The sequence below is a fragment of the Archocentrus centrarchus genome, unplaced genomic scaffold (assembly GCF_007364275.1).
Source record: "Archocentrus centrarchus isolate MPI-CPG fArcCen1 unplaced genomic scaffold, fArcCen1 scaffold_32_ctg1, whole genome shotgun sequence".
Classification (NCBI taxonomy): domain Eukaryota; kingdom Metazoa; phylum Chordata; class Actinopteri; order Cichliformes; family Cichlidae; genus Archocentrus; species Archocentrus centrarchus.
This window is the reverse complement of record NW_022060260.1, coordinates 3732000-3749358: the sequence shown is the minus strand read 5'-3', so window position 1 is coordinate 3749358 and position 17359 is coordinate 3732000. Positions and strand designations below refer to the sequence as shown.

At 41.3% G+C, this 17359-nt stretch overlaps 2 protein-coding genes across 5 annotated transcripts in view; one reads left to right on the top strand and one right to left on the bottom strand.

The window, feature by feature from the left end:
- The window catches only part of aldh1a3 (aldehyde dehydrogenase 1 family, member A3), a 56132-nt gene that overhangs the window by 13233 nt on the left and 25540 nt on the right, over window positions 1–17359 (bottom strand). Inside the window, exon 10 of the mRNA XM_030724123.1 lies at window positions 11870–12034. Coding sequence (XP_030579983.1) covers window positions 11870–12034 — 165 coding nt within the window. The remainder of the gene's footprint in view (window positions 1–11869; window positions 12035–17359) is intronic.
- LOC115776432 (uncharacterized) lies at window positions 2049–5846 on the top strand. Of its 4 annotated transcripts, none has more exons than XM_030724125.1 (7): window positions 2049–2356; window positions 3415–3508; window positions 3630–3939; window positions 4276–4334; window positions 4542–4675; window positions 4851–4987; window positions 5240–5846. In XM_030724125.1, the coding sequence occupies exons 2-7, from the start codon at window positions 3501–3503 to the stop codon at window positions 5609–5611; spliced, it is 1020 nt and encodes a 339-aa protein (XP_030579985.1). In that variant the 5' UTR covers window positions 2049–2356; window positions 3415–3500; the 3' UTR covers window positions 5612–5846. The 4 variants fall into 4 exon arrangements, with proteins under 4 accessions (XP_030579985.1, XP_030579987.1, XP_030579986.1 ...); XM_030724127.1 differs by lacking the exon at window positions 2049–2356 and adding an exon at window positions 3153–3291 and having other exon boundaries at window positions 3607–3939; XM_030724126.1 differs by lacking the exon at window positions 2049–2356 and having other exon boundaries at window positions 3153–3508; window positions 4851–4978.

The following is a 17359-nucleotide window of genomic DNA, read 5'->3' as shown; positions in this document are numbered from 1 at the left end:
CCTTACTAAGTGAGAAAGCTTTGAATCCAGAGACATGGCGGTATTACTGGTTTGGGGTAGCATTTACCAGTTCAAAAAATCAGTTTCAGTTCCAGCTTCTGCAAATTTTCAGCACATGCTGAGAAGAGCATGGAGTAACAAAAGAGTAATGGTGACAGAAAGTGATTTGGGGATTTAGCTACTATTGCATGTAGTTAAAAAACAAACAGATTTTCTCACATCAAAATACAATTCAACCAAGCTAACCAAACCATATTCCTTATTCGATGAAATGTAATTCACAAGTTGATTTATTGCCCTGTTTCTCAGGCAGATGATAACATAAGTGTCTGCATCAATATTAGGAGAGAATCAAGGGTCCAACATCCACTAGCTTGTTTTCATTACTGTTAGTCTCAATGCCAAAACAAATTATCCCCATTTTCTTCTGTTCGCTTTCAAATGATTAAGATTAAGAGATTAAGATAGTGTTTATTTGTCACATGCACAGTTATACACAGTACAATGCACAGTGAAATGTATTTTGTACCTGCAACCATATATACACACACATATAAATAAGAAGAATAAAAATTTAAAAAAAAAGTAATTCACACTATACACTATACTCTATATACTATACACTATACACACTTTTATAAATTATAATATTTACATTGTGCAATAATGGTCCAGTTAGGGCTCAGAGTTGAGCAGACGGATGGCTTGTGGGTAAAAACTCTTCTTCAACCTTTCAGTCTTAGCCCTCAGGCAGCGGTAACGCCGGCCTGATGGGAGCAGGGAGAAGAGAGAGTGTCCGGGGTGGCTGGGCTGTTTTAGGATCTTCATGGCCCTCAGCCTGCACTGCTTGGTGTAAATGTCCTGCAGGTTGGGGAGGGTGGTTCTGATGGTTCGTTCAGCTGAACGAACCACCCTTTTTAGGGCCATGAAGTCCTGCTTGGTGCAGTTTCCCATCCAGGTGGTGATGCTCCCACGCATGATGCTCTCGATGGTGCAGGTGTAAAAGTTCCTGAGCACCTTGAGTGGGAGCTTGAAGTCTCTCAGCCACCTGAGGAGGTAGAGACGCTGTCTGGCCTTCTTCACAGTGATGTTTATGTGATGAGTCCAGGACAGGTCCTGTGAGATGGTCACTCCCAGGTATTTGAAGGTGTCCACTCTTTCCACCTCAGCACCACTGATGACAAGTGGATGGTAGTCCCTCTGCTGCTTCCTGCTGAAGTCCACGATCAGTTCCTTCGTTTTGCTGATGTTGAGCAGGAGGTGGTTCTCCTGGCACCAGTTCTCCAGGCGGGAGACCTCTCTCCTGTAGGCTGTCTCCTCATTGTGAGAGATTAGTCCCACAACAGCAGTGTCGTCAGCAAACTTGATGATGACGTTGGACTCTGACGTGGCCTCGCAGTCATGGGTGTACAGTGAGTACAGCAGAGGGCTGAGCACACAGCCTTGGGGGGATCCAGTGTTGGATTGTGTAGGCTTGGATTGTGTAGGCTTTTGGCAATCACACCAACTTCAGTCTTTCTCCTCCACTCTGGGGAACACGACTGTGGTATACTCATTGTCTGATGCCGAATCTCATCTGTCAGGGAATCTATAGAACTTCTTGATTGCTAACACTCAGTTGCCACACTAGCTGCTGGCCAGTCCTTGCTTACTACAGTCCCTCGTCCAGCTGGAAATTTCCTGCTCAACTGCTCTCATGATGCTGGATAACACCTAGTTATCTGCCAATAAACTTAACACATGGAAGCTCATCTGAGGCTATGCCTTTCATGAACATTTGTAACAGGCATAACTGCCAAGAGAAGTCTCTTGACTTCATCAATTACTCATCTAAATTGAGTAGTTCTTAGACGCCAACAAAACTATTTAATTGTGGCTTAGAATCCTCATTATACTACTCACTATACTACCTCACTATACTACTCATTATACTACTCAGTGAACAGTAACTCTAGTGCTTGCACATACAACTATTAAAAATACCTTCTTTGGCAACATGCACACAGTAAAATCCTGAGTGTCAAATAAGCAGTGTCAGAACATGTAAACTCTATAAGAGTCAGTTCAACACCAGTGGGTGTAAAATGCCTCCTTATGTTCTGCAGTGTTGGTGTAAATATTCAGAGTTAAAACAGGTTTTTTAAAAATAACTCTTTACAGTGTAACTTGTCAAGTGTTAAAGGAAATGCACTCGGTTAGAGTTACTAAAACACTATAATGCAGTGTTAATGAAAATTCTCCAAACTGAGTGTAAAAAAGTACTCTGAAAAGCTCCGCCCCCTTGCACTTTGTGCCAGACCGAAGAGAATTTTATCGGCGCCATTTTCAACTTCTCCGCCTTGCTGGAAAAGTCTCGGTAAGTTTCCTCAATTTTTCATTTTTTTCCTGAATTTTCACTGTCGTTACACTCAAAGCAGCATATTAAAATAACATGGTTCTTCAGACAGAAAAAAATATGCTTTTCACGTGACAGATGTTTGAGGAGTTGTTTAGCTAGCTTAAACCTTCAAAATGTTATCCTATATTTAGCATTAAATAAAGATGGCATTTTAGACATAAAATTGCATTAACGGGTCACTACGCTTCCAAACGTTGATAGGAACCTATAAAATATACTTCAGGGCTGATTTTGGCAATTGACTTCAGACACCTGCCTCGAGCTCCCCCGGGTTATGTTTTCAATTTGCCTCGGGGGAAACTCCTTCTGCGGGAGCTGCGGTTCCTCTGAAACAGCATGAAATGTATCGTCGGTGTTAATTAAATCTCAGCTATTTCTACTTTTTAATGGTATTCTATTAAAGTTATGCTTGTTACTATCAACGAACATGAAATCGTCCTCAGATGAATATCAAATGATCAACTACGTTTGTGGTTTGTTTAAAGTAATTCTTGAGTCAAAACAGTGTTTTAGTCGTTGATCGCCAGGCGCTGAGACGCCCTTGCACTGGGCTGAGAAAATCGGTTTACTTTCAGAATTCTGCTGTCACAGCATTTAGCAGACAGGAGCACACCCCGCGGACTCCACACCGGCTAGATCGCTGCTATTATTGCTGCTTGCTTCATACACACCTAAAGAGGCGGAGCCCTTACTGAGACGTGAGCTCAGGTGGAGCAAAAGGAGACGTTTTTCTAGCATCCAAAAGAAGCCCCCCCCCCCGAACCACCCACTATTAAACGTTTACTGGGAAGCAGCTGGAAGTCCTCCATCAACCACCTGATCAGCAAGTGAAGAAAAGACAACTTTGTAGCTGCTTCATCCACCCTGTTTGTTTCACACAGGGAAAAACTGCTGTACGGAAGTTAAAATATGCAGATGAACTGTAATTCTTATCCAATTACTTCAGTAATCAATGGAATTATCGATAGAATACTTAATTACTAAAGTTGCAGCCCTAATTTAATTTGCTCCTTTAGGACAGCACCACCACAACATGTGAGAGAGATGTATGCTCAAGGCATGATTGAAAAGTTCCCAAACCTGCGTGATCCTTATTCCAAAAATGGATATGTAAGTATTAAATCCAATATCCAAGTTGTTTTAAATTCTTTATCTTTTGACCCAAATGCTGCCTTTCTAATAAAATAGCCTGTTAACCTATTTTAAAGGAAGATTTCTATTATGGTTAAAGTGGCTACTTAGCATGGAGGCTTAAAACCATCCAGAGGAAGAGCACCTTATCAGAGGGGAGAAGATCATCATGTCAGCTGACTGGGTGTGGACCAACAGCCAGAGGAGATGCTTCATTTAACCCTGAGGTGACCCTAAGAGAAGAGCCATATAAGGAAGCTAATTCCTTCATGAAATACTCTTCTGATGAGGCCGCCATCAGGAACAAAATGAAGATGATGTTTGATTACCGTTGCAAGATGGTCCTGGACGAAAACAGATCATCCAGCGTCTTGACTGAATTTCCTCGCTTCAGAGATGTCAGAGGCTTGGTAATTCAGCATTTTACACAAATAGCCTGTTGATGTACAATTGTGTGTTCATAAGTGAATTGACTTGTTCTCTAAAATGAAAACCTTCTAAAATAGCTATACATCTCATTTTGGGCAAACTCCACACTTTACTTTTGATGCTTTACCTAAGTAGGTTTGGTCAAAAAAATTAAATCAAAGAAGTTAGTTTCTGATCATGAGTTGATCACACAATCCAGTAAGATCTTTGTTTTTTAAATTAATAACCTCTTTAAACAAACCTGCCCCTGAAATAAAGGCCTGGAGATGAATTGGCTTTGTGTTATATTGCAATAAGCTCTTTTTCCATATGTTTAGATTGATCAAGACTTCATTCTGGAATTTGGAGAAGATGTAGCTACCAGGTTTTTGGAGAGGTTAGTGCCAACGTTTTTTTTTTCCCCATAAACTGCAAACATTCGTTTTATATTGGAATACATTTGTTTTTATTTTACATAATTTTTCAACATGGTAGTGTATGGTTTGCAGTGATTATTTTCAATGTGTTTTTTATTATTTTTGATGAGTGTTGTACTTCTTGTCTTATTTTCTGTGCTCAATTAATAGAATGCCTTTTACTTTAGGTGGCCGACTGTTTTCAAGCATAAAGTGATCCAGCAGAGCAAGACTCTCCCTACCTCAACCGACCTTGAAGAAGTGATCTACTGTGCTGAAGGAGCTTCAAGTGAGGAGGAACTGGATGAGACCCTTACCTCTGGTAGTTTTATTCTGTAGGACTTAAACCTAAGTATTAATAGTAGCTGGAGGAATTGTAAAGAATTTTTTATTTAATTGAATTTTCTATTGGATTTCTTTATGTTTCGGCTTTAAAGGAATAGCCTTCTAATTTTTTTTCTTTATTTTCATGTTCTGTGTTATTTCTGTTCTCACAGGCTGGGACAGTGATCTTGCTTCCATCATTCTCCTGTTCCACCTGATTCCTCCTTCCTGTCAGGGTTACAAAAGACGTGGGAAGGTTTCTCCATCCCAGGATGAGGAGCACCATGTGGTCTTCCAGAAGGTTTGTAATGTATGTTAATTTTTGCAACAACTATTACCTGTTCCCTTTCTCCTCTTTTGCTATGATTCTTTTCATATATGAAATGGATTCTGTTTTAAAATTATATGGAACCAATTTCATTCCTTTTATTGCTATGTATTCTTCTATTTGGGGGCAGAGAGTGTTGGTTAGGTGTTGATTTGAACTTTGACAGGGAAAGCTTCTGGCAGTTTTTGACAGAAATTTTAAATCCCACTTATTTTTCCTTTTTTTCATACTTAGAGTGGAACAAGTGTCCAGGAACATGCTGATGCCATGAACTCCACTACGCAGCCCTACCCACTTGCTGTTGGGACAAAGAGGAGCACCATTCATGAGTTCTTCATTGTTCTGGACAAGCAGGTCGTACCATGCAAGTCAGCCAGCTCACTTGGAGCTTTTGATGAAATTTTTCACTTCGTATTTGGAACTGTTTATAATCAAATGCTCCACAACATGTACGTCTTGGAACTTGGAGAGTTAAAGGAAGGTGCTGAAATTGCTTCAGAACTTTGTAGTGAACACTCTCTCTCTCCATGTCAAACACAAAATTACTTTCAACTGGGGCTACAGAATTTCATCGGCAACAACATATTCCTAATTGGTCACTGGTAATCTAAAGATCTAATTTGAAAAGCTTTTGTGTAAAATTTTATGTGACCTTAAGAAAATGGGTGCTTTTAACTTTGTCACTGACCAATTGATATTTGTCGTTTGTTAAAAATGGCACTAATGTCAAGTTCTTCAAAAAATATGTATTTCTTAGATAAATGGATAAAGATGTTCCAGTAAATTCACATTGTCTTAGAAAAGTTTTTTCTTTCTAATCAAACTGAAAATGCAGAGAAGCCTTTAAGTGCATTTTATTTTTGTACTGAACTTAATAAATTAATAAGACAAAGAAGATGGGTTCTTTTTGTGCTACAAATATCTTTGGCTGTATGTCGTAAGAAATATTAACAATAGGTTTATAAAAACAGTATATAATTGTGTAAATTTTTTTGACACTGACTGAATTGGTTACACATTAACACTGTTTAGAGTTAAATTTAATTAACAGTTAAATAGATCTTACACTTGTTAAGAAAAAATTGTAGGAGTTGATTTAGAATAACACTTAAAGTAGCAGTGTCATATTTAAATAACACTGTGAGTGTTATTTATGTCATAGAGTAAAAGTATATTAACAATGTGAGTGCTGATTAAATTTTACTCTATAGCTAAATTTAACTCTAATCAGAGTAAAATCAACTCTGAAAATGTAACACTGAGCTCAGTGTAATTTTAACACTGTACAGGGCGGGACCATATGTTCACTGGCTCAGTGTTAAAATTGACTCTTTTAGTGTTGCATTAACACTGCCCATTTTACTGTGCAGTTTTAATGGCAGGCTCTATCAGTGTCACAGCCTCCTGTCTGTGGCACTGATATGAATGATGGCAGCAGATTAGTCCATTTTAAATGCCCAACTTGAAGAGCCTACCTTGTCTGGAGAGCTGGTAGCTAAAACAGATTAGATTCAAGTAATAAATATCTTCTCCTTGCAAGAAAAGAAATTGGGCTGCGTATCTGTGAAAACGAAGATAAGAAGACAAATCTACTACAAACACAAAGACACTACTTGGTATTGATATTTGTGTGCAAATGAGTCAATGAGACGTGCTGTAAAAAGGGCTTTCAGTGCTCAGGTAGGGTAGAAAAGCGCTATATAAGAGTCAGTATATTTACAATTTACCTTAACGCTGGTCAAAAGCCCGGCAGCAAAGTTACTAATTCAAACAACAGCTGTGAGCGAAGTTTAAAAGTAATAAAATCATCTTAATGAAGCTTAGATGTAAGTTCAGTGAGGAAGATCTGTATTCACTCCTCTGTCTGCTTTCCTGGGTATTTGGCTGCTACTTTATTCTTCACATCACGTCTACTTTTCCACGCTGTCTGACTCAAAGCTGACACCATTGCTCTAGTCCAATCATCTTTCTGCCCGTGTTCTTCAAGCCAATAAGCCTCCATTTATTGGGGGGGGTCGGTCCTGCCCTAATTCCTATCATCAGTGGGATTCTGTTCTGCTTTGATGGGCCGTCAGAGTCTAACTGACAAATTGATTAATTGATATCTGTATATCAATAAATCCTTTTCTACTTTTTCTAATGATCTCTCCTTATGGAGAGATCATAAGGCGCCGGTGAGGTCAGCAGCCGTCGTACCTGCTCCTACGCTTTGTTTGTATATATTAGGTTTAGCTCTAATTTTGGACTTTATAATTCCGCCTGCTCTGTGTCATATCACGTATGACAGACAGACTCTTTTTAATATCAGAATACAGCACTCTGGCTGTATTCTGACACCTTTTTCTCCCGACCCGACTTGGCCTCAGGAAATACTGCGTTTCCAGTGGGCCAGCTCAAACAAAGGACCCAGGTCACGGACAAGGCCCCGAGGGAAAAGAGCCGGCGTAAGAGAGAGGCTGAGGCGCAGAGCGCACCAAACGCCACTGCCGAGCATCCTGTTGGCTAATGTCCAGTCACTGGATAACAAGCTGGACGAACTCAGGGCCAGGATACAGTTTCAGAGGGACATAAGGGACTGCAACATCATCTGTCTCACGGAGACATGGCTGACCCCCCACATACCGGACCACGCCGTACAGCCGTCGGAGTTCTTCAGTGTTCATCGCACGGACAGAACGAGTGAGTCTGGAAAATCAAGAGGAGGAGGTGTGTGCCTAATGATTAATAACAACTGGTGTGACAGTAGGAATGTTGTCCTTCTGAAACAATCATGTTCACCTAACCTGGAGCTCCTAACCCTGAAATGCCGTCCCCACTACCTGCCCCGCGAGTTCACTTTGGTCATCTTCAGCGCCGTCTATATTCCACCTCAGGCGGACACAAACACTGCACTATCCGAGCTACATGAGGCTATTTCCACCTATCAGGCTAACCAGCGTGATGCGGCTCTCATCGTAGCCGGGGACTTTAACAGTGCAAACTTGAAAAAGCTGATACCGGAGTTTACTCAACACATAGACTGCCCCACCAGAGGAGAGAGGACCCTAGACCACTGCTACTCTGCATTCAAAGATGGCTACAAAGCAAAGCCTCTTCCGCCTTTTGGGAAGTCTGACCACACCGCTGTACTTCTCATGCCGAAATACAAACAACGGCTCAGGCAGGAACCCCCTGCTGTGAGAGAAGTGACACGGTGGTCTGATCAAACAGAGGCCGCTCTGCAGGGTGCGTTGGATTCAACCGACTGGGACATGTTTCGCAGCAGCGCGGGCGGAGACATCGAGGAGTTTACGGAAACTGTTGTGGGATTTATTGGGAAAGTTGTTGAAGACACTTCACTTAGGAGGACCATCAGGACTTTTCCCAACCAGAAGCCGTGGGTGGATAAATCTGTCCGCGACGCCCTGAGGTCCCGCACCGTTGCCTACAACTCCGGCCTCGCCTCTGGGAACATGGAGGACTACAAGGTTGCATCATACAACGTCCGCAGAGCGGTGAAAGAGGCTAAACATCGCTACGGCCGCAGACTGGAACAGCAACTACAACAGTCTGACTCCAGGGGACTGTGGCAGGGACTACGCACCATCACGGACTACAAAGCACCACACACACACCCGGTGAGTGCCGACGCTTCTCTGGCTGATGAACTCAACATCTTCTTTGCGCGCTTTGAGTCGGGAAGCCGACAGCCCGCTGCGCTCCCGGCCGGAGGGGCGGAGACACTCACTGTGACGGAGCGCGACGTGAGGAGGGCGTTTAGACGTGTAAACACCAGGAAAGCGGCTGGACCAGACGGTATTAGTGGACGTGTCCTTAAGACCTGCGCTGACCAGCTGGCACCTGTGTTTACACTGATATTCAACCTCTCACTGAAACTGTGTGTGATTCCCACCTGCTTTAAAAAGTCCATCATAGTCCCTGTCCCAAAGAAACCACACCCCAGCAGCCCCAATGACTTCAGGCCCATAGCACTCACCTCTGTGGTGATGAAGTGTTTTGAGAGACTCATCAAGACATTCATCACCTCCTCACTGCCCACCACCCTCGACCCACTACAGTTTGCATACCGGCCAGACAGATCCACAGATGACGCCATATCCTTCCTCCTCCACAAGACCCTTTCACACATAGACACTGGTAAGGGGAACTATGTGAGAGTGCTGTTTGTAGATTACAGCTCAGCATTCAACACCATAGTTCCCTCCAGGCTGGTCTCTAAGCTGCTGGACCTGGGCCTGGGCCCATCCCTGTGCAGGTGGGTTCACAGCTTCCTGACCAGCAGACCACAGGTGGTACGAGTGGGTCACCTCACCTCATCCTCCCTCACCCTCAACACTGGATCCCCCCAAGGCTGTGTGCTCAGCCCTCTGCTGTACTCACTGTACACCCATGACTGCGAGGCCACGTCAGAGTCCAACGTCATCATCAAGTTTGCTGACGACACTGCTGTTGTGGGACTAATCTCTCACAATGAGGAGACAGCCTACAGGAGAGAGGTCTCCCGCCTGGAGAACTGGTGCCAGGAGAACCACCTCCTGCTCAACGTCAGCAAAACAAAGGAACTGATCGTGGACTTCAGCAGGAAGCAGCAGAGGGACTACCATCCACTTGTCATCAGTGGTGCTGAGGTGGAAAGAGTGGACACTTTCAAATACCTGGGAGTGACCATCTCACAGGACCTGTCCTGGACTCATCACATAAACATCACTGTGAAGAAGGCCAGACAGCGTCTCTACCTCCTCAGGCGGCTGAGAGACTTCAAGCTCCCACTCAAGGTGCTCAGGAACTTTTACACCTGCACCATCGAGAGCATCATGCGTGGGAGCATCACCACCTGGATGGGAAACTGCACCAAGCAGGACTTCATGGCCCTAAAAAGGGTGGTTCGTTCAGCTGAACGGACCATCAGAACCACCCTCCCCAACCTGCAGGACATTTACACCAAGCAGTGCAGGCTGAGGGCCATGAAGATCCTAAAACAGCCCAGCCACCCCGGACACTCTCTCTTCTCCCTGCTCCCATCAGGCCGGCGTTACCGCTGCCTGAGGGCTAAGACTGAAAGGTTGAAGAAGAGTTTTTACCCACAAGCCATCCGTCTGCTCAACTCTGAGCCCTAACTGGACCATTATTGCACAATGTAAATATTATAATTTATAAAAGTGTGTATAGTGTATAGTATATAGAGTATAGTGTATAGTGTGAATTACTTTTTTTTTATTTTTATTCTTCTTATTTATATGTGTGTGTATATATGGTTGCAGGTACAAAATACATTTCACTGTGCATTGTACTGTGTATAACTGTGCATGTGACAAATAAACACTATCTTATCTTATCTTATCTTATTATATAGTAGATTCTGTGTATGTTCCAACACAAACTCCTTAAGACTTATTCACTGGGCTCATGGCCTTTAACAATATATTTAATTTCCCATGCTGCCCCTGGCATGAAAGTTTGGACAAATTTTTTTATGTTGGGATAATGCAGGTGACAGAGGCAAATATAAGTATATTCCAATCTACTCTATGCAAATTAATCAAATCAAAAATTAGTCAAAAATTATTCCAAGTATGTTATGTAAAAATATGATAAATAAAAGTATGGTATCCATTATGATATTCCAGCGACACCTATGGAAGATCAAGGGAACTGTTTACCCTTGGCTGGGATAGGGTTACAAGGGCCCCACACTGGAGCCAGGCCTAGGGAGGGAGCTCGAGGGAGAGTATCTGATGGCCGGGCATTAGCCCGTGGTGCCCAGCTGAATGCAGGCTGAAGAGGAGACATAGGCCTGCCCTACTGTATGCCCACCACCTCAGGAGGCACTGTAAGGGTTGGGTGCAATGTGTGCCGGGCAGTGGCCAAGGGTCGAGGCCCTGGCGGACCAATCCCCGGCTATCTGGACATGTAATGTCACCTCTGTGGTGGTGAAGGAGCCTGAGCTAGTGAGTGAGGTTGAGAGATACCAGCAAGATACTGAGTTTGAATGGACCATGTTCCACACCTCCACTGGTGAAGCTGCTGCTCAGAGCTAAGCGGAAAAAAATGGATGGACAGATGGTATCCATTGTGGCTTGCAAAATAATCTGTTCAATGAAATTGTAAAAGAAAAACATGTCATAAACCTATAACCAGGTTTATGATGTATTTTTAAAATGATTTTTGATTATATTTTGTTTGAAGAACCAAACAAAAAGATGTGTTTGTGGCAGTGATCAGAACAATGGAGCCCATCTCCGTTTGGGGAAAGAAAAGAAAAAAAGATGTAAAGAATAAAAAACAAGATACAAATTTCAGAATACTTTTTCAGTCAAAATTTAGAGATTAATGATAAAACTGAGTTAGTAGTTAGTAATTAATTTTGAACTTTATAAACAGGCTTCCATGAACTGTTGTCTCTGAAAGACAAAAGCCTGGAGGTGATAAGAGGTAATTATATCACTTTACTCATATTTACCGAATCAGCATCATTAAACAAACATTTAAAAAATGATTAATGGATAAACTGTCTAATAAAGCACGTGCTATTTTCCTCTTGTAAACATACATACCATGTACATGTCTTGTTACTTTCAAGCTGGTTGCTTCTTTTGTCCTCTGTCTGTCAGACAGCCCTCATACACTTATTGCTTGAAAGAAGGATAGCCCTAAACTCTCACAGACTTCAAAGTTCTCAAAGTCTAGCAGTCTGTGAGGGTGAAAATTGGAAATTGGTACTTGGTTAAGCAACCTACCTCACTGTACTGTCTATTGTATAATTAAAGCACATTTCCAGTGTCCGGGTTTATTTCCACACACTAATACTATCCCCTTCATGTCCATGTAGGGTTCATTTCTAGCGCAATGAGAAAAATGCTTAACCTCTTCCTTGGCGATGCGCATGTGGTCTTGGACCCTGGAGAAGATGGTAGGTTGAATAAAGAGGCTCTTCTCACCCACAGCTTCTCCTCCATACTCCAGCTTGGCACCCTCCCTTTTCCCACTCTCTATCAGATCCATGATTTTGTCAAACTGCTGTTGGTCAATCTGGAAAAAGAATCAAGAACACAAGTATACAAGGAAATGAGATAATTTTAAACACAGACTGACATCATGACCAGGGTGAGAATTCAGTCTTTGATTTTTGATCAATTTTGCTAAAATGTCTAAAAACATTTAACTTTGTATTGTGGGTTATTTAATTTACACTAATGTGCAAAAGTCTCAAGCCATTCATTGTTTGTTTGTGTCTTGGTAGGAAAATGGGAAATAAGTAGAGTGATTTCTTGTAACATATGAAAAGATGGAAAAATAGAGTTTGTACAATTTCAAAGAGCTTGAAAGTTTCATGTACGTCTGGCAGGATTTGGACCCAAATGGAGAGCATGGGAGACAGGAAATAAACCCAAAAATCAGCTTTAATTCTGCACTTAAACAACATACAAAACAAAGGCTGACCAGGAACAAGGAATCTAAACCAGAGAACAATAACAGACAGACAGACAGGAAGTAACGAAACACGGAAACAGGAACTCAGGAGGGCAGGAAAACAATCGCAGTGAATTAATTATAGTGACAAATTACAAAAAGAGACTGAACCACGGCAGCACGGTGGAGCAGTGGTTAGCACTGCTGCCTCACAGTTAGAATACCATCTGGAAGGCCTGGGTTTGATTCCACCTTGGCCCAGGCCTCTCCCTCTCTCTGTGTGGAGTTTGCATGCTCTCCCTGTGCTTGTGTGGGTTTCCTCCCACATTCCAAAGACATGCACTTACTGGGGTTAGGTTAATTGGCTACTCTAAATTGCCCATAGGTGTGGATGTGAGTGTGAAAGGTTGTTTGTCTCTCTGTGTTGGCCTTGTGACAGGCTGGCGACCTGTTCAGGGTGTACCCTGCCTCTCGCCCTATGACAGCTGGGATAGGCTCCAACCCCCCCGCGACCCTGAACAGGATGAGGGGAAGCAAATGAATGAATGGATGGGTGGATGGGTGGACCGAACCAAGGCAGCATGGATAAATAAACTAGAATGCAAAACTCAAAATGGCCAGAATTAAGGACAAACTAACAGAAAGATGCAGAGGTGTAAGTCTAATCCGTAAGCAAACCCAGAAACAAAGATATTTAGCAGTAACAGAACTCACAAACCTCGCTTCTAAAGACAATCACACAGATAAGTTCTCATCTATATCAGATTAGTTCATCAACTGGAGTAAATCAACAGTTTTGCCTCTACTGTAAATTGTAATTTTCAGAACACCTCCACCACCTCACTACAGTCAGGCAACATTAGATATTTAGCTATAAATTCTTCTGCCAGGCTGTCAGACTCGGTGCGATTGAATCATATTCATCTACTAAAAACAATAGAGGATACTCTTACACGTTGGACTACTCTACCTATATCACTCATGGGGAGGGTTGCCACAGTAAAAATGATGATTCTGCCTAAAACCAATTATCTGTTCTCATTGATCCCTAACAAACCCTCTGTTGCTTGGTTTAAGTACTAGTTCCAAACATTTCATTTTTTTTACAGGAAAAACCAACCACCAAGAATAAGCTTAAAAACTCTACAAAAGTCAAAATTCAGCAGTGGTCTAGAACTTCCAAACTTTTACCTACTTCTTAACCAATAGATTGCAGTAAGTTTCAGAATGAACCAAATCAAGCTTTTTGGACAGTCCAATATGGAATCAGCAACACTAAATGTCTTGAATATCAGCAATTGTTGTCCATCATTCAGGCAAGATTGAATTTAAATCAACTGAATTTAGAAATTCCTGTATGGGTAACAGAATTTCTAATTCTCTGCACCCCTAAATTGTTATCAAAAATGTATAAGTTGTTGTTAAAAACTAATGATTTAATTTCCCTCCCAAATGCAAAATGGGAGCGAGACCTTTCCATCAACCCAGATGAAAACCTCTGGACACAGATCTGTTTAAACACCTTCAAAATGAATAAAAGCTCTAACTTACACCTTATACAATGCAAAACTCTCCATAAAACATACTATATAGGACAAAGGATGTTCCAAATGGGCCTCACACACTCAAACACATGTACTCACTGTACAGGCAACTGTGCTGAGAACTATATGCATGCTATATGGTATTGTTCACCTGTTCAGAGGCTCTAGCAGAGGATATGTCAAAATTTATCCACATGGTCACCAACTGATACTAACTGTGATATCCCAACCTCATCCAAAATATGCATCTTAGATGATGTAAGTGAATTAGATATAGAAGCAAACATGTCACACATAGTTCTTACCACCTTATGCATTGCTACGAAAACTAGCCTCATGAATCGCAAATCAAAAACGATCTGAGTATTACTCACTATAGGAATTTACTTTTAGATTACATTAGTCTGGAAACAATGTCTGCCTCCTTTAAAAACCAATTGGATTAATTTGATTCTCTCTGGTCCCCACTGATCAATTTCATCACTTAGTGGGGGTGATCATCTGTAGTTCCATCTCCCTATGTGCTTAGTGGCTGGGGGACATGGGTGTCTGATGGCTTCTTGGACTGGGGGCTGTGGGTGCCGTTTTGTGGTGTCTGTGTGTTTGCTCTGGTTATGGTGGTGGGAGCTTGGGTGGATGCTGCCTTGTGGTCTTGGGGGTGTGAGGACTGGAAAAAACAAAACAAAAACAATAAAAGAACTTGAAAGACACCCCCCCAAACAAACAAACAAACAAACAAAAATGTAAAACACTAGGCAAAAGACCCAGGACCACGAAAGAGTCAATTATTGGTATGCCCACAATTATTCTTCAACACAAGCTAAACTCTGTCAGGCAAGCTTTCTTGTAATTTATTAAATATTTTTCAGGAACAGTTCTCCAGGCTTCTTGAAGGACATCCACAGCTCTTCTTTGGAGGGTGATTGCCTCCTGCTCTGTTCTCTGTCAAGATTATCCTCAAGTTCTTCTATAATGTTGAGGTCATGGCTTTGGGGAGGCTATACCATGATGGATAGTGTTCATTGTGCATTTTTCTAACCAGTTATGGTTTTAATGCATAAACTGTAAACTGTAGTTTGGATCCTTTTTTTTTTTTTTTTAATTTTGGGATCACTATCGTGCTGAAAAGTGATGGTGGATCAAAATTGGATGGTTTATTTCTACTTTTATAATTTCATAAAGTTTGCCAAGATTCTCAGCAGCATATTGGCTGAAATATAGCTCCAAACCATGATAGAACCTCCACCATGATTTACAAATGCTGTGTCTCTCTCCTGGCCTCCTCTGCACATATTTACAAAACTACATATTTGCTTAAGAATGGCTTCTTGACAGCCATCCTTCCACAGAGAACCTTTTTGATGAGGCTTTAGCAAACAGTAGATAGATCAGCTGAAGGGCCAGAAGCATATCTCAGGTTCTGTGTCAGGTCTTGGATGAATTTTTTTCCTGTATTTTTCAAAGATATGACTTTCAGATACTGTTCATCTGCTGTAGTTAGTTTTTTTAACCTTGCCACTTTTTCTTTTGTCCTCCACTCGTCCAGTTTCCTCAAAGTTTTTAAGGTCACACTGCAAGTTTTCAGCTAGTAGCTCTTCGGAAATCACCTTGTTGGTGCAAAATATTCTCATGCCTGTTAAACTGTGTTTTCTTTGGTATTTTTCATAGATTCAGCTAATGAAAAAGTAACTAAGTGCCTAAAGATACCATATAAAATGAGTTCTTTGATAAGTTGTCTGTTATATGTAACTCTGGTTCATCCTTTGTATTAGGTGCATCATTTATACTCTGGCCTGGCCTGAAAATGAAAAAGCAGTCAATGTCCAATAAAATCCCTCAGAAGGCCTGGAGGACCGTTCCTCAACACCACTTTAAAAATGACAAGAATGTCTGGCTACTTGGACGCAAAATGTAACAAAATGAGAGGTGGTTTGAAACTTTTGCATGGTTCTATCGATGAAATTCCATCAGTTGAAAATGTATAACAGTATAAAATGGACAAAAAGTAAGTTGGTCTAACTACTTTCTAAAGTGACTGTACAATGTGAGAGGCATTACATGATAAACATTATATAGCATTCACCTATTTCAGCTCAGTGTTACTGTGATTTTACTTTGTACAGTTTGTTTTTCTCAACTGTTTTGGAACATTTCCTCTACAGATGGATTCGGCTCATTTATGCAGCAAAACACTGTAGTTTACCTGTAAAAAGGTAAAACCTTTTCTAAAAAAAAGTCTAAAACCTAATTAACGTAATAAATTTGTAAAACAACGTTTTTGTGTCAATCAAATGCCACAAAAATGACAAGTTCCTTTAACATTGTGTAAACAAGGATGGTCAAAAATCTTGAAGTGCGTCCCTTATTTAAAGATAACTGAATGTTCTTTTGTGTCAAAGTGTCCACGGCACTCTTGTGTAGATTTTCAGATGTGGAACATTAGCTTTAAAAAAATCTACTGTGGAAACAAATTGTGGACTGCAGCACTGGAATCTCATGACATCCTGTTGCTTTCTGTTTTTCTATAGATTCAGTAACCAAACAGTAATCTACAGCCAACTTCTGCTGTCCTCTGCATGTTCATAAATTCTGCTGTCCTCTCCTTGCTACACAACCATACATTCTTCTGTCCCTTTCCATGCCAAAGTGTCCGTGGCCAAAATACCCTGAGTTGCTCCTGATGCCTTCGTCGGGGTCTGAATGTTAGGTGGAAAACACTTAGATGTATGTTACTGTATGAATAGATGAATGGGACATGCTGTATAGAGTAGAAGAAAAGTTCTACTGTATATAAGCACCATTTAACATAAAATCTTTATCTGAGTAGACTCCTCCACAATTACAAATCTCATATTAACTGAGTGCAGCACTCAGTTAATATGTTTTACAACTCAAACTCATGACTTGTACATGTGGACAGACAATAGAATTTAGACTTTGACAATAGAAGAACTATTGTGCGTGTGATGACTGACATAATGAAATAATGTTAACAAATTTTGGAGATTAACATTAATTGATAGGATAATTTTTTTATTAAAGGAAGGACAGGGACAATAACCAAGGCTATACAGGGCTGGACAGTGCCAGAACTAAACACAAACAAACTACCATGCTACAACAGCAACAACAGCACAACAAAGAACACTGAAAAACTGAGGGTTTTTGGTGTTCTTCTGCTGTCCTCTCCTTGCTACACAACCATACATTCTTCTGTCCCTTTCCATGCCAAAGTATCCATGAATACAACAGAATACAAAACTACAACAAACAGACACAATAAATACACACATCAGAGAAAATGGCAAGAGCAGGGAGCAACAGGTGCAACAAATGAAACTAATAACACAGGGGAAGCAAAACTAAACAAAGTACAGAGAACAGGAGACTGTCAAAATAA

Excerpts from the sequence above, each read along its gene's own strand:
- LOC115776432 (XM_030724125.1), top strand. Across the intron at positions 4,335-4,541 it reads GCTACCAGGTTTTTGGAGAG|GTGGCCGACTGTTTTCAAGC; the intron begins GTTAGTGCCAAC and ends CTTTTACTTTAG. Across the intron at positions 4,676-4,850 it reads GGATGAGACCCTTACCTCTG|GCTGGGACAGTGATCTTGCT; the intron begins GTAGTTTTATTC and ends CTGTTCTCACAG.